Source organism: Clupea harengus, chromosome 4 (genome assembly GCF_900700415.2).
Source record: "Clupea harengus chromosome 4, Ch_v2.0.2, whole genome shotgun sequence".
Classification (NCBI taxonomy): domain Eukaryota; kingdom Metazoa; phylum Chordata; class Actinopteri; order Clupeiformes; family Clupeidae; genus Clupea; species Clupea harengus.
In genome coordinates, this window is record NC_045155.1 from 10,912,642 (window position 1) to 10,928,881 (window position 16,240).

The 16,240-nt window shown below is 47.4% G+C and overlaps 1 protein-coding gene across 1 annotated transcript; it reads right to left on the minus strand.

The window, feature by feature from the left end:
• Nucleotides 1-15,906, minus strand: pdzd4 (PDZ domain containing 4). Its single transcript, XM_031566190.2, has 8 exons — nucleotides 13,280-15,906; nucleotides 8,383-8,421; nucleotides 7,580-7,866; nucleotides 5,839-5,929; nucleotides 5,420-5,518; nucleotides 5,021-5,083; nucleotides 4,407-4,508; nucleotides 1-2,175 (listed from the first exon to the last, which is right to left on the minus strand). The coding sequence occupies exons 1-8, from the start codon at nucleotides 13,337-13,339 to the stop codon at nucleotides 133-135; spliced, it is 2,784 nt and encodes a 927-aa protein (XP_031422050.1). The 5' UTR covers nucleotides 13,340-15,906; the 3' UTR covers nucleotides 1-132.
• Nucleotides 15,907-16,240: the final 334 nt, after the last annotated feature.

Genomic DNA, 16,240 nt, shown 5'->3' on the forward strand with positions numbered 1-16,240 from the left:
TTTTAAAAATGACACAACGGATTGTATTGGATGGTCTCAAGTGTGTCTGAAATGATTTCCTCATCTTCACTCTGCAATGGCTGCCTGTCTGTTTCTCCTCCTGTTTATTCCCTCCCTGTGGTCCCTCATGTCTCAGACGGTGGTGACGGAGAGCAGCGGGTTATAGACCTTTTTCCCGTCGCTTGAGCGGCTGCCGTGGGTCAGCAGCTCCTGGATGGTGATCCAGTTGTCCAGGATCCGGCGGTTGCGCTTCTTCATGCTCTTCCGCTGGCTGAGCTCTATGATGTAGGAGGTGGATCGTGCCGGCGAGTCCTGCTGCCCCGCCGCTGCCGGCTCCCTTTCGTGGCCGCTGCCGTCGCGCTCGCGTAGGTAGTCCAGGCGGCTCTGCATCATGAACTCGCGGCGCCGGCGGTGCTCGCGGGCACGCAGCAGCTGCTGCTTGCGCTCCTCCTTGCTCCAGTAGCGGCCCATCTTCATCTCGCTGACGGCGTCGTCGTCCGTGGTCATGCCGCTGCGCTCCTCGCGGATCTGCATGGCGCGCGCCTTCAGCAGGCGGTCGCGCACGGGGCGCTTGGCCACGTATCGTGTGCCGTCGCTGCGGATTTTTACCTTCCACTCCATGCGTGGAGAGGAGGCCGGGGACAGCGGCAGTGGCAGGTTCAGGCTCAGCTTGGCTGGGCTGGGGGGCAGGTCAGCGCCCGGGACTGAAGTCAGGGCCCCCTTGTTGGTGCCGCTTTCCGTGCTGCTGCTGCCAACCGCGGCCTCGCTCTCCCCCTCCACCATCCTCTCCAGCGCCGCTCCGCTGTCGGGGGTGGAGCCCAACTGCATGCAGCTCTGGTAGTGCTCCAGGGGCTTGTTGCCATGGTGACGGCGGGCAAAGTAGGGGCTAGACTCTGCGCTCCGCCCGCCCATCCTGTCGGGCATTTTTGGGGCTCTTCGGGACGGGGTGCCCCACTCAGCGGGCGGCGCTCGTCTGGATGGCGAGTCCCAGCACAGGGACCGGTACTTCTGGTTGGAGTTGCCATTGCCGACGGTCGAGGCCTGCCACTTCCTGTAGCTGGTGGGGGAGTAAGAGCAGTTGAGGTTGGGCCGCCCCCCGCGGTCCCTGTGCTTGTGCACACCCAGGGGGCTGAGGGGGGGCTCGGAGAACGGGGGCGAGAGGTGCTCGCTCACCAGCGGGGTGCTGCGGCAGCTCTCCCCGCCCGTGTTGTAGGCGCTGGTGCTCTCCTTGTCGGAGCGCTCTCTCTCCGGGAGCTCGTTGATGTCGGAGAGCTGTGCCTCGGCGGGCCCCGGCGGGGGCGGCGGCGACCCGCGTCCCGACGCCTCCTCCTCCATCAGCCAGGCCTTCAGGCAGCGCTCCCTCAGCTGCTGCATCTTCTGCGCGCGCAGAATGTTCCGGCACTTGAACTCCAAGTGACGCAGCTCCTCCTCCAGCAGGGCCATCTCGTGCTCCGACAGGTTCAGGTTCACGTTGCAGTTCACGTCCACCAACGAGACCCCTTTACCCTTCCCCTCCTCTTCGCCCTCCTTTCCAACTTCCTCTCCACGCCCCTCTCCTCCTACTTCGTCCCCCTCTCTTGTCTGGGTGTTTAAATTGCTCTTGTTCCTATCATACTGGCACTTGATCTGCAGGAGCTGCTGGTACCTCTCACACTCTTCCTCAGTCAGCCCCGGCATCATCATCATCACCGGGCTCGTCATGTACCCCCCACCGCCCACTACACCTACCCCACCACACTCATACCCTGGCAGAGGGTCAGAGCTGAGCTGGAGCTCCCGGAGGAACAGAGGGGACGGGGTTTCTCCCCGGGCGTGGACCGGGCCGAGGCCGGCGGGCCGGAACTTGCGCAGGCTGGCAGGGGTGGTGGTGGCGTTGGTGTTGCAGGCGCTGGTGTGGTCGTCGGCCAGCAGGTCGTGCTCGGACGACTCCTCATAGCGGGTGCTCTCGTCGGTCCGCCCCACGCCGCTGTCCAGCTCCTGGCTCGTGCTGAGCGCTGCCGGGTGCGAGGTGGGCGTCCGTCTCTCGGCGTCGGCGCCCCCGTGAAGAGGCGTGGCGGCAGCCGTGCTCACCCCCATCTGCCGCAGTCGGTAGATGCCCGACAGGGGAGATGTGGTCAGGCTGTCCACCTCCATCCCCACAGGCAGCTCCAGCTCCAGCTCCTCTGGGTTATCAGACTAGAAAAAAAACACATTAGGAATTGTTTTCATTCACACATGCACAGAAGAAATACTGAGCAAGTGTCCCTTAGAGATAGAGGGAAGGTATACATTTCCTCTCTATCTGTACTCCGTGGGGAGTAACCGGATGACTTTGGCATTTTGAATGTCTCGCTCCCCCAGCTGACCAGAAGAGGCAGTAGACACGCGCGTCTGTGTGGAAAGTTTTCATAATTATTCCGCGCCAGCTGCTCAGGGCCCAGATGGACATTTAGCGTGAAAATTAGCTGTATAGATTATTTTCAACACAGTTTAAAAACTGACTGTTGATTGGTGGCCACAGTGTCATCTGGGGATAGTAGAAAAATATATAATCCATACATGGAAGAAAAATATTGCAATGATTCAGCCAGTCAGCATTTAAACACTAGATGGCGATGTGATAGTGCCAAAAAAGAGCACAGTTCTCCATTTTTCATCTCTCACTTGTGAAACCGCAGGGGAGCGCTCTTTCTACCTCATCAATCTATTATTGAATGGGTGCTATTGCCATGCAAGCTTCCACTATTAGACCTGTGAATATTTAACCTTTTCTGGTCCTCACCAGACATCAATAAGCCTAGGGATCGATAAGCTTTTGAGCAGCATTTGATTTAATGAGATGTATAATTCTGGTTTGAAGGGCATCAATAGACTCATCCTATGTGGGGTTATTAGGGCCTTGATCAATCCCAGTTTCATTTGTATTGTTCTCCCGTGCCGTACGCAGGGAATGCTCAATTGATTGTGCTCTTTGTGTGAGCCTGATTCACAACAAGGCCCCCTCTCCCACTCTCTTAATGCCCCCCAATGATTCAGTAAGCCCTTGATCTCTACCTCCTCTCTCTCTCTCTCTCTCTCTCTCTCTCTCTCTCTCTCTCTCTCTCTCTCATTTCCTCACCCTCCCATTCCTCTCAAGCTTTGTTTCTCCTCTCTCAACCCCTCTTCCATTAATCTTTCTCTCTTTTGTTTCAAGAGAGGTGAGCCCAGAGCAAACTGCTGAAGGTGTGAAAATGCTGTTTGTTTTGAGAAGCACATACCGTATTTACCGTAAATCAGTGCTCCACTGAATTACCACTGTGTGCCTCACAAGTGAACTGCAGTTATTTCTGTATGAGTCATTCAAGTCAATCGAAAGCTTGCTTGTTTTGAGATTAATGTATTTGTTTTGGTCTGATCGTGATGCATGTTTACTGTGTGAACATGCTGTGCAACTGTGCAAATGCTGTGTTCAAGAGATAGAGTCTGCTCCAGGTGATTGGTTGCACCATATCCTCCTTGCGGTGTTACTGGGCAAGTCAATATGTCAGTCTGCTTCTTCACTAAATTGAATGTGTCCATATCTCAGGGGGTGTTCAGTCTAAATGTCAATCTAACACACAAAAAAAACTGGTCCCGTTTCAATTTGTAGCCTCCTCTAACTGTAGCCTGAGGACTCTCTTGGTGACGAAACCACATCTCCACACGAGAGCCTTACAAATGCTTTTCTATTTCTGCGTGGGTGAATATTTTCTGTTTGGATCTAGAAAAATGTCCTCGAGAGGGCCCTCGAGCGACGACAGACTGAGAGTAATTTTCCTTCCTCTATTTTATTTCTTTTCATCCCCCTTGCACCTTCCCCTCTCATCCTCTCAACCGGCCTCTCTCCATCATTCTTTTCACCCCCTTCAACCCCCCCCGTTTTCCATCTCAATGTCTTCTTCGGCGTGAATTAATGGTATTCAACTTCAGAACTATAAACCTGCTTCTCGTCTTTTCTTTTCCACATGGGATACTTGCTAATGGAAGTGCCACTGAATGCCCTGTCAGCCCTCAGCCGCAGTCAGCATATGATTGCCACGGTGACTGATATGCACGCCATGTTTCACTTCGGTCAGCAAAACAAGCCATTCATTTTGGGATGTGTAGCCAGTTGGAAAAAAGACAGATTGGATTGGAGGTGTATTTATGTATGTATGTGAAGTGTGTGTGTGTGTGTGTGTGTGTGTGTGTGTGTGTGTGTGTGTGTGTGTGTGTGTATGTTCATTTGTGAGTGCAATTTGCCTCCAGCATGACAGTCTGAGTTTATTGGTATTTATGTGCAGAAGGTTCACGTCTGACTAAGTTTATAGATGGGATCTTGGCCTGTTGAGTGTGTGTTTCGTTGTGCGTGTGTGTGTGTCCAGTTGTGTGTATGTGTCTCTATTATGACAGTGGTTTGTGATATTCACCTCTCTTTCAGGTCGAGCCAAGAGCAGAGAAATATTGGTGCTGTCCTCTCGGGTCAGGACGGCCACCGCCTCCTCCCTGTCCTGAACATCCACTCCATTTATCTGAGAGAGAGAGAGAGAGAGAGAGCGAGAGAGAGAGAGAAAGAGAGAGAGAGAGAGAGAACACACGGCTGAATCAGGACCCAAGTGTCACAGTGGAAAACGAAATAAACCACTCGACCCTCAGCGCGGCCAATAAATATGGGTGGTGGTGGCAACGTTAATGAATTTGGCACACTGTGCAAAAGTGTAATATGCTCCCCAGACAGCGGTACTGAAGGTGCATTTTCATGCTCTTTAGTTACGCCGGGAGAAAGAGCCACCAGCATCTGGCACGGGGCCCGTAACCATGGTTACACGAAAAGCGGACTCGATTATATTCCCTATATTACCTCTTTTTTTGTTGTTGTCGCCGGGTAAAAAACGGTACTGTCTGGCTTGTCTATTTTTACACACGTGTTTCTGGGGGCCTGAGACTTCTCAGCGGGAGGATGTGGTGTACTTCGTAATGCAGATGGCTGACATTTTAACAAGGCAGTTGAATCGCAGTGGTAGAGTGCACATTATGAGCATACCTGTAAGATTCTGTCACCCTGTCTGATCCTCCCATCTTTTGCTGCGATGCTGTCGGGATTTACCTGCACAGATCAAAGGAACCATTTTTGTCTTAACAGTCCCAAAGATTCCTATTCCACTACTTTAGTCATGAACACCAAAGAAGTTGACTGATGGTGAAATACCAGAGTACAATCTAGAACCTTTCAAGATTCTTCACCACTAGATTCTTCTTCATGGGTTCTTACCTCGTCTAGAAAGTTCTAATTAAAGGTTCTTCAACGTTTTTGCCAAAAAAGTGTGTTTTGTATAGTGCATATTCCATGTAGCCTTGTGCTTTGCAAAGAACCCGTGAAGAGCTTTTTTATTTAACCGCATTGATGAAGATGTAGTTGCTGATGACAGCTGTAGTGCTTTACCTCTCCCACATAAATGCCTTGGTCTTCTTCATCATCTGTGCGGTAACACACGGTCAAGCCCAGCTTGTCCTGCTGACTGGACTTGTACAGCTCCACCTCCTGAGAAATATGAACAGTCAAGCACAGAAGCCAGTGATCTATAGCCTACCCTTGCCCTGTAGTTGGCCCTCATGAATAATACATGTGGCTTTGATAAATGACAACTCAGACAGCTGCTCCACTCGGAGTCTCTAACGGGGCTTGCTTTGAGCCCCTGGATTCCTCAGATCAGTGGGGGATCCATTCCAAAATCAGCTCTTATCTGAGAAGATTATTGGAGAGGCCCCACGTGTTTGTAGCCTAAAGAAAACTGTAGTAGTATGCAATATTCTGTATGTCTCGTGATGTAATAATTGAACAGTAAGTGATGGAACTCAGACCTCATACTCCAGCTCGTCTTGTCTGTCGACTTCATGATGCGTGACGTCAAAGTAGTCATTGGGGTCATGGTACACATGCTCCAAAGAACAGCTGAGATGGAGGAAAAGGGAGAAAGGAGATACAGGGTCAGTCCGCTGAACCATCATTTCATGTACCACAGAAGAAACTTACACACTTCACATTAAAAATTAAACAACTATGTTTTTGCACAGTGCAGAGTGATGTGTCATCAGTGCCAGTGAATATCTATGTACAGGATATTGCAGAAACACAAACTTAAAGGAGATGGTCAGCTATTTTCAGGGAAAGACTTGTGTAATGTTATAGTGTGTAATGTTCTGAAATAAAAACTCCAACACAGTAAGTAGTGTTTGAATTGTTTAGCAACTGATTCGTTAATGGTAAAACTTGCTCTTGGCTACTGCCACGTCTTGCGGTTTCTTCAAGCATGCCTACACAATGAACCCAGAGCGGCCCCTCCTGGACAGATGAAACGTCATCAACTTACACCATCAGCCGTAAACATTACAACCCTCTTTTCCTTACTTTGTGACTCTGACTGTTACCCAGGGGGGTCAGGGGCTAAGGGCTCTGGTGTTTGTTCAGGACAGATTATCCGCCATCAATGACTTTCAATTCACATGACTGAGAGTGGTGATCTCTGTTTGTCATAACTTTGGATCAGTTCAGAGGCATCAAGGTATAGGATGGCTCTAATTCTAGCTGATGATACCCACAGTTTAAATATAGCTTTGAGAAGAACCTGGATCCATTGAGTGATTGTATCACATCATCTACTGTAAGTGTGAGATGTCTTTCTCATTCAGTGAAGTGATTTGGTATCTTCATGTCTGCACAAATGCATGCAGCTTCTGGGTTTGGGCTTTTGAACAGGAACGATTGGAGAAAGCCATGGAGTGGAACTATCAACCTTCTCAATGACACCAACGTTCTCTAGATGTTGCAATTCAGCTTCACTTCGATTCCTTTCATAAAATGGTACTCTTCTGTGAGGTTGTGTGACCGGAGGAATATATTTTCTTATGCAACTTGACCTCAGTCATCTAATTTGCCCGAACCATGAAAGAGGTCGGCATACTCAGTGAGGAGATCATCTACTGCATTCACTTGTTTGAGGTTGATGTGGGCTGCACTAGCGGAGATGTGTGAAGTGCATTGGATAATTATATTAGTCCAAATTTACTAGCAGTGTCGTGGCCAAGTAAACTGCTAATACTTCCTTTTAGCAAGTGGAATGTTGCATTTTTGAACTGTGACTTTGAATTTCCCAGTGGCAGGCAGTGGTGTGTGTGTGTGAACAATGAGCAAAGATGGGAACTGTACATTTTGTGAGTGAGGGCTTGTAATTCAATTGCTGATGAGTTGTTTCATCAATGACATTCACAGTTATCCTTCTATCAAGCATCAGTTTTATTACTTTTAATGCAGTCGCTGACCTTTAGCTCTGCATGTGGGAGATTTGCTTTTGGTTGGGAAACTGTGTCTCTGTGTCTCCGTGTACATCTTTGCATCGACCTCTGATGGCATCCTTGTGCCAGCATTTTGCAAAATGTCCTTGTTTTCCACAAGCGTTGCATATTTCGCTTATTTCGTTGCCGGTCAGGGCTTTTTCTTCACATTGTAGAACACTGTAAACACTGCACAAGCTGACAGACTAGATACTACCAGCACAGGCTCAGTACAACATTCAGTATTGCACATTTCAGGAGGGTTACTCACAGATCATTCAGCAGGTACGGCTCCATCTGTGGTGGCAGAGGTGGAGACGGAGGTGGTGGTGGAGTCCCACTCGTTGTCACACAGGGTCCATTTCCCAGAATGCTCTGAAAGCTGATGTCCGTCTGGGTGCTGTTGTCCATGCAGTCCGAGATGGCCAGCACTCGGGCCGTGCCCCCTGCCATGCCAGTCCTCCTTCTGTGCCCTTTGCGCACCACCTGAAGAAGCAAAGGATCATGGGGATGCCCATCCTGGTTGTGACCCAAGTGACATCCTCTCTTCTCCTTGAGCTTTGGTCAGACAAAAAGACAGAGAAGAGAAAGAAAAAAAATTCACTGGTAAGACATAAGAAGACAAGCTGTTCTTAATTCACAGTGCAAACACAATGCTTTATTAATATCCATTTAACATTCATATAACATTGATTAAATTATTTAAAGAAACAGATCAAGAAACATTCATGACAGACAGACATTCTGTAATGAAACTAATTGCATGGATACTGAGTCAGGCAGTAGTAGAGGTAAGATTATCTGATATGGAGAGCAGAAGAATAAAGGACCTCTATATCAAAGGCACATTATTCAACAGGGTTGGACAGGCTTTGACATTCAATCTGAGAAGTTGGTTATAATTAATGGCGAAACTGGCACAGAACCAAAAAGCACTTTGTGGTCGGAGTAGACAGTAGGATCAGCGCACAACAAGAGCAGAACAATGTTCAAAGCAGTCATCAAACATGCTCGTATCTGACCCTTCTCAGATCAGAATTTAACATTCTTTAAGTAAAAGTGTGACAGGCCAACCTTAATTTCGCCATCAATAGGACGCAGTATGTTCCCTTTCTGTGAAGGAGAGAGAGAGAGCATTTGACAGTCACACGTCAGTTTTGAAGGGGGATGGGCAGTCATTACTGTGGCAATTATGGTGCTGCACGAAGACAATGTATTATTCATTAACGCATTTCAGTGGAACACAATTAATATTCAATAAACTCAGCTGGATAGTGCCTCATAATGTCATCAAAGCTGCATCAAAAGCTGTCAGTTTGGAGACATACACACACAGACATTACCTAGGCATAAATGTCACTTTTTTTGTTTATGTTCTACTTGGAGGGTACAAGCACAGACATTATATAGACACATTATATGAGAATTTAACACCTGTTAAATCCCCACCACGCCCCACACAGTTTTCCCAGATCCTTTTCTGAGCTATCTCTATCCCCTCATTCAGTTGTACATTATCATATTTTCTCTTCCCCTGGTTGCTTAGTAGATTGTCACAGGTGCTAAATGCTCTGCTGCTCTGGGATCCTCTCTGTGTGACCTGCTGTCTGGCTGACTGTGCGTCCTCCAACAGTACGAGGAGACACCGCCCCTTCATCCTCTCGCCATCCCCGGGTCCTGTGGGGCCACTAAGACGGAGAGAGATTTATACAGTGAGGCAGTGTGATCCGAAAATCAATGCCGGGTTAATTCTGTTGACGCACAAATGTGACCTCTAAGCCTTCTCATCTCCCTCATGGTATTCACTCAGGACCCCAGAAATGAACGACCCTTTGATCTCCTCTCCCTTATTTTCCTTTGCCATCTCACCCTTACATCTCCCTCTCCACATCTTCCCACGGACTCATAGACAGAGAGAGGGGGGGGGGGAGAGAGATGATAAATACTTATTGTTGCTGATATTAATCCCTTTATTGCTTATTATTCTGGGCAGGACTGACTGGCCTGTGAGTAAATGTCAGGGTTCACCGCTGGCTGCTCTGATGAAGCATGGCAGTGGGGATGAGAGTACGCCTCCTCCCCCCATCCCCCGCCCTGTCAGGAGACATTACCAGCCTCCCCCGAGGACATCCGCCAGGGTTCGGCCATAATTTAATCGGACACATTACCTGTGGAGGTGAGCATCCAAACAGTGAATTACTTATGAAGGAGGCTCCACATGAATATGGATTCAATTATATTTCTACAGGTCCTCATTGCCCAAGTATGTTCCTGTGCATTATGTTAACTGAATAGCAATTACTTCGTAATGATTCGACAGTGAAAGGGGGGGGCGGGGTGTAATGCTGTGGATGTTACTGTTATCAACATGAAGCCAAGAGACAGCAATTATGTATCTGTCTGTTGGTAGGCCCTTATTAACCTTGACCTTGAAATTTGGCCTCTATCCTCCAATCGCCTCTTTAATTAACACGGTTCTGTGGCCAGAGGGGTGCTGGCATCTCATGCCACATCTGCCTCGCTCTGCGTAACCAGTGCCCTTTCTTTTTCAGGATTCAATTCAGCTCTAATCGTTTTCCAGACTGATGCTAAAATCCAAAGGCCTGTGTTGTAATCGTCATATCAGTTGATTGCTTCCAGTTGAGAGGCGTCTGAGACAAGAGCACATTTCCAGCATAGCCAGGCAATTTGTTGCATGCTGCAGAATTCCCCCGCTTGTTAGCCCGCAGCTTTTTCTTAGGAATTCTGAATTTGTGCATTTCCCATTTATCTGGGGTTCATTCATCACTCAAGGGCATGGATCCAAGAATATAGTTCTCTTAATACCACCAATTTTGTTGTCACATGCCTCCTTTTAGTAGCTCAAGTGTGCATGCAGAGTGCTTGCTGGTTCTGCTCCCACCTACCTAAATGCTCTTGTAAGGGCAAATGTCACACCCAGGACGCTGCGCTCGTCTAGTGAGCGTCGTTTGGCACTGCCGTCTGTGCAAGCATGGCAATCCAAACTATTCTCATTTGTAGTTCCACGTTGGTGGAACGAACTGCCTAGTACTACCAGAGCAGGGGCGACCCTCTCTACCTTCAAGAAGCTTTTGAAGACCCAACTCTTCAGAGAGCACCTCCCTTCCTAACTGGCACCTTGACTAGCGCTTAACTTGCACTTCAGCAGTTACATTCCTGCACTTCTTTTTCCTTTCTAGGTCGTTTTTCTAATTCTTATGTAAAGTAGTATTTATTGTTACACCATGTTCTTTATTGCTCTTAGCTTGACTGTTCTCTCCATTGTACGTCGCTTTGGACAAAAGCGTCTGCTAAATGACTAAATGTAAATGTAAATGTAAATGTAAATGTAAATAGACTGATGCTGAGTTAAGGAAATGAAGATTTGCTTTTTGTGTGTGATTGTGATTGAGCTGAAGTACATTCATTCATTCTGCTTCCAAACCTCTTTCAGCCTGCTCTGTCGCCATCCCTCTTTCTCACCTTTACCCTCCCTTCACCTCTCTCCCCCTCACTGTCTGCCCTTCTCTCTTCCACCCACCCCCTGCCCCTCTAGTGTCTGATCCAATCTACAGTTCATCAGCTCTCCATTTCCCCCAGCTCTCTCGCCCCTAATTCCCTCCCCTGCCTCATCTCTCTCTGCAGGGAGCTCAGAGTGAACCATCACCCCCATTGATCCTGTGTCCACTTCAACAGTAATGTCTCTCAGGTGGGCTGACATGAACTTCCAGGAGGGACAAGGCAGGGGCCTGAGGTGGGCTTTAGTGTTTGGTTGTGAGATGTTAGGTGACTACTGTGGGTCAAGCGGCAGATTAAAGGGTGGGGATTGTGCTGCTGGGTGTTGAAGGATGAGAGTATTTACTAATGCTAGGTTTTGCACATAAAAAGGCGCTTGCGTGTGCGTGTGTGTGTGTGTGTCTATGTGTCACCGTGTATTCATTTTTGTCGCTGTCAGTGTGTGTCTGTGCTTTACTGTGAGAAAGCATATAAGTCTTGCTTAATGACCCCAGTTGCCATGGCAACGGCATCCCATAGAGACGAATTTGACAGCCCGTGCAGAGAGAGAGAGAGAGAAAGAGAAGACCACCAGACACGGAGGGTGGGTCGTGGGGGGGATTAGTGAAAGAGTGCATAGAGGAGCTCTCTCGCTCTCTTTTTTTTGGGGGGGGCTGTTCTGCACTAAATTTCCCCACCATTAATATTCATCGTTTATTTCAAAGCCAGTTCTTGACTTGGAATATCACCGGCCGTGGTTTTTTGTCTAAATGGCGGCCTCATCATGCGGCGTGAATACTAAATTACGGCAGTCTGCCTGCAATCCAGCACCGGGTGTCGTTAGACTTGAATTAGGCATGAGGGAAAGGTACATGAGGGAGCAGTGCCATCTCCACATCAATAATCACCTCAGTAGAGCAAGGCAGTCGAGCTTGTCTGGGACTGGTGGTTGCTATTATTATCCAGCCAACCAGAGAGCATACTGAACAGGAGCAAAACGACATCCACACGTCAGGAAATTGGGAGACAGCCTGTGCAACATACTGTATGAGCCTGGCGAAGTGATGCCATGAATTTTCAAGTGTGAAGTTGGCGTTTCCTTGTTAGCGTGAACACCCCCAACTTCCGCCGCAATCTAGTGATATCATTAATGATGTCATGTGTGGTTTTGATTTATTCTCTGTCACAGCTGAAGAGGCTGTGTGTTATGAGAGCGTGTTGAGAGGCTGGGCTGATGGTTAAAGGAAAGCCATCTGTGAATTGCCTGGGGCTGCTAAAGGGAGATCAAAATAATCTGGGGAATGAAAAAAAAACGAAAATTGAGAGGATCAAGTGTGAGATCCCCCCCCCCCCCCCCCCCCCCCCTTATTTTTAGAAGGGGCTGTGACTATCCTGCCATAACATAAGGGTCCCGGGAGACCTTGAATGGCTTTGTGAAAAATGCTCAGGACCAGCCACCCCGAACAGGGGCACTCCACCCACGTCAAATTTGGAGACTTTTGAAAGAATATCTCTCAAGTGTGCTGTATATATCATGTGTCCAAGAGACTGTGCTCAAGAAGATGTTCTTCACGTTGTGCTTCCCTGTATTTTGGCTGTCACTTATAAAAGTGAGGATGGAAGAACTCATATTAGTGTGGCATACATCAGAAGAGAAGACAGTTTCTTGACCTTTGCGTTTTGAAAAAGCCCACTGCAGGCCCATTATAGACAGATACTGTGACGGTGACATTTTACAGCAGTCAGCCCAGAGCAAAGGTTAATGCAACGAACGTTAATGCAATTTCAAACAGCACAACACGCTCACAATATTTTCAGTAGCTCAAACATTTGGTCAGGGCTCGATTTGTTTTCACTTTACCTTGTCTTTCCACTTTGGTGTAATACATTTTCACCAGTGTCACAAACCTAAACCTCAAAACATATTAGAGTCAATCAGACCCTAGAGAATCCATAATGATGAGGATTCTCTTGTTCCTCTTTCAGTCTTCTTTCTTAAGCAGTTCCATTGAACAGTCAATATCAATCATGTAACCTGATGGCGGTCCCCCTGGAACAAATACCCAGCCCGTGGGACACCTCCAGGAGTCTGTCCTAAGAGTGTATCACTCATGTATATGGATTTCACTGGGAGTTTTACAACCACTGACAAGTCTCATTTCCTGTGTGTGAATGTATGTGTGTGTGCATGCTATTCCCCATTCATCCATAGAAACTCTATTGTTGGGATGAGCTACATGTGTAGTGCATGCAACCGTTTTCCTGATGTGTTTTTAACACAAAGGTCAGGGAGGGACATGCATTTTAACCCAATTAAACCAATGCCATCACCAATCCCCACAAGTTAAATTACACTTCAATTACATTAGACTACAACTCTATGCCAGACAGCATCAATAGGGGAGAAGACGTCTGACTGGAGTGATGTCTCACTGCAGGTCAGAGGTCAGCGCTGAGGGGGGGTCAGTAAGCTCACCTGGAACATGATCCGGTACTGCTCCTCCGGGCGCTTCACCACACACATGTTGCACCCCATCTCAAACAGGTGGCAATGTCTTCTGGCACTTTCTTGATCAGTCCCTGCTGTCCTGTCCTCTTCTCCTCTAACACTGAAGATGTTGGACGGCTGGGCAAGTCCAATTACACCCGAGTCCAATTACAGGAGCCTTTCTGTGAGATCACAGGTGTGACCCTAGCAGGGAGAACACCTTTGATGTTCTCTTGGAGCCTGTGTTATGCATTCATCCAGCGCAGTGATGCTGGTGGAGAGAGGCATTACAAAAAAGAAAGTGTGCTTAAATATGCAGCGGAGCCAGAGGAGATGAAAAGATGTAGCATTTCTCCTTCAGGCAGCGCGGTCAGTGGTCCATAGGGTAGGTGCAGCAGGGCTGACGGAGCAGCATGCCAGGGAGTTTCCACTGCGATGCGATCAAAACCAGTCCATCAGTAGATTTTATTTTGGTGAAAGAATTGGAGAATATGTGTGGGAGGAACGTGTCTAGATTTTCTTTTCAAATTTACTGAAACTTAAATTACTCCATTAATCCTCACATTCCAAATGTATTCCTAACCTTCCTATGTTTCAACGTTTGTGAAAATAACAAAACAAAAAATAGAACTTTTCAGTAGTAAAATGTGCTTTCATGTATATTCATGGACAGTTAGATGCCAATGCATATGTGGTGTGTTGTTCTCCCTGATAACCACATTTAGTTCGTTATGTGCTTATTTATTTAGAGTTTCTCTGCAATGCCCCTATGAGAGCACTTCAGTATTCAATTAAATAGCAGAATGCCTGATTTTATGCAAATATTTACAACCTAATCCACTGAGTTGCTCCCTGTGGGATCTCCTAGGTGCCTCTCCTTTGTACTCATACTATTTATTTGTGCTATTTTTAGACGAATGTTAATCAACTGCATTTATTTACTCCCGACTTGTTAGCAGGTTCCAATATTACATTCACATTCACAGCATTTGCATAACTAGACCACTCACAGATTTGAAGACTGCAAGTTGTGTGTGGAGGTGGCTTACCTGTTGAGTGCTCTAATTTAAAGTTTACCATCAAATAACAGATTTACTTTTATCATCAAAAATGCATAATTTTCAACATTACATTAATTCTTCGCATTAAAAAGTGTATTTATAAAATGTATATTTGCGTCTTCATTTTAATCTTTATCTCTCAATGCAAATTCTACCATGTGAATTAACTGAAAGCACCATGGCATAATGGTAAGTCATCTAGATAACAATCTGTGTCTAATAGATGTCTTGACAGCCGATTTTACCTGAATTCTATTTGCATTTTGCCTTCCCTGAGCGCTGCAGATGGGTGGTGTCTCTCGTTTGTCACCAACAGACAGACAGCACAGCACCCACTCCCCTCCGCTGCCTGTGTCAAATGAGCATGCTGCGATCCTATAAGTTTCTGAGAAGTGAGTGACTGCTGCTGTCACGACACGTCTGAACTAGTGTCACCCATCCATCCTCCCTCTCTACCTGACAGTCTTCTATTCCCCCTTTTATCTCGCTCTCTCCCTATTTCTCTGCCTCTCCCTGGAAGCTCAGGGATGTGTTTCGGATTTCTTACCTTGCCCTCACTCAGACTCATTTATCTTGGAGACAGCGACTGAGATTGGTTGAGTTGCTCTGGAAACTGTGGAGAAATGTGAAGACGAGGAAAAAGCCGATCGCAGATTAAACGAGGAGCACCAAGAGTGAGACGCTCTGGCTCTGCAAGTGAATGGATAGGCTAGTTCTTGTCCAGCAGGGAAAAAAGGTGCCCCCCCCCTCCTCTCAAAAAAACTCCAAGGTGATGTTTTTTCCCAAAAAAAGAAAACACACAGCTGATGCAAGCCTTTTGCTTCTTCTACCAAGGCTTTAGAATAATCCAGTTTAGCTAAGCTCCTTTGATGAGTGAATCATCATATTGCATTGAGACAAAAAACATGAAATAAAATGCCTTCATCCATTCAGTAAACCAGATGATCACGTCTCAGTGTGCGTCTTCAGGCTAAGCTCCCTCACTGCGTGGTCGCACACAAAGGCTGAGCCCAGCCGCGAGAAGCATGGCATTCCAAACGGCGTGGCTGACACCATTCCGGCTCGGCGGCAGAAATCTCTCTCTCCCTCCCTCTCTCTTTCTCGCTCAGCTGCAGCAGAAGCCAGCATCCACCAGCTACATCTCATTCTCTCTCCGGTGGGCCTGCAGTGGTTCCTCCCCTCCCCTGCTCCCTCCCACCAGGATTTTTGCCATCTTCTTATTTGCTGCTTCCCTTTTCTCCCTGCCCCCTTCCATGTACCTCTCTCATTCTGCCCCCCCCCCCTCTCTCTTTCTCTATGCATTTCCCTGTTACCTGAGCAACAGCTTAGCATCCCCGCCAAGTAACACACATTGTGCTTTTGTTACGCTGATTATTTTCAGTGGGAAATATATATATAAGCCCTTTGCTAAGCTGATGTGCTTAAAGGGTTCCTTATAATCAAAAACACAGCATCTTCAGGCACTAATGACTTTTGTGCAAATCTAACATTTGATTATAAATTTGAATCCACTGATATAAGGCGACAGCAGAAGGTGGTTGTAAGGAGAGAATATATGGCGTGCTTACTGGCAATGAGGAAAAGGTCACGAGAGCTAATGTCAGATAATACTGTAATCCCAGCCTGAGTTATTGGTCTCCCATATCTTTATGAATAGGACGCTACCTGTCTGACTATTACAGACTGTCATGGCAGAACAGTAAATTACATTTGATAGTTCCCTCCCTGCGTGCCACAGATAATCCTCAGCTTCTCTCACAGTGGCTTCTCTCCCTCGCCATCACACTACCTCAGTATACCCCCCACCCCCCAAAATGAGGACTGGTTTTTCGGTTTTGTTTTCTTATCAGGGTATTTATGGCCACTGCAGCAACAGATTGGTTGTTGA

What these genes read in the sequence shown, in the direction of transcription:
- pdzd4 (XM_031566190.2), bottom strand. Translation starts at nt 13,339, where the DNA reads ATGGGGTGCAACATGTGTGTGGTGAAGCGCCCGGAGGAGCAGTACCGG. An exon ending in CTATTGATGGCGAAATTAAG is followed by an intron (nt 7,867 to 8,382) that starts GTTGGCCTGTCA and finishes GTCTGACCAAAG; the next exon opens with CTCAAGGAGAAGAGAGGATG. An exon ending in TGGCTCGACCTGAAAGAGAG is followed by an intron (nt 2,176 to 4,406) that starts GTGAATATCACA and finishes TTTTTTTTCTAG; the next exon opens with TCTGATAACCCAGAGGAGCT.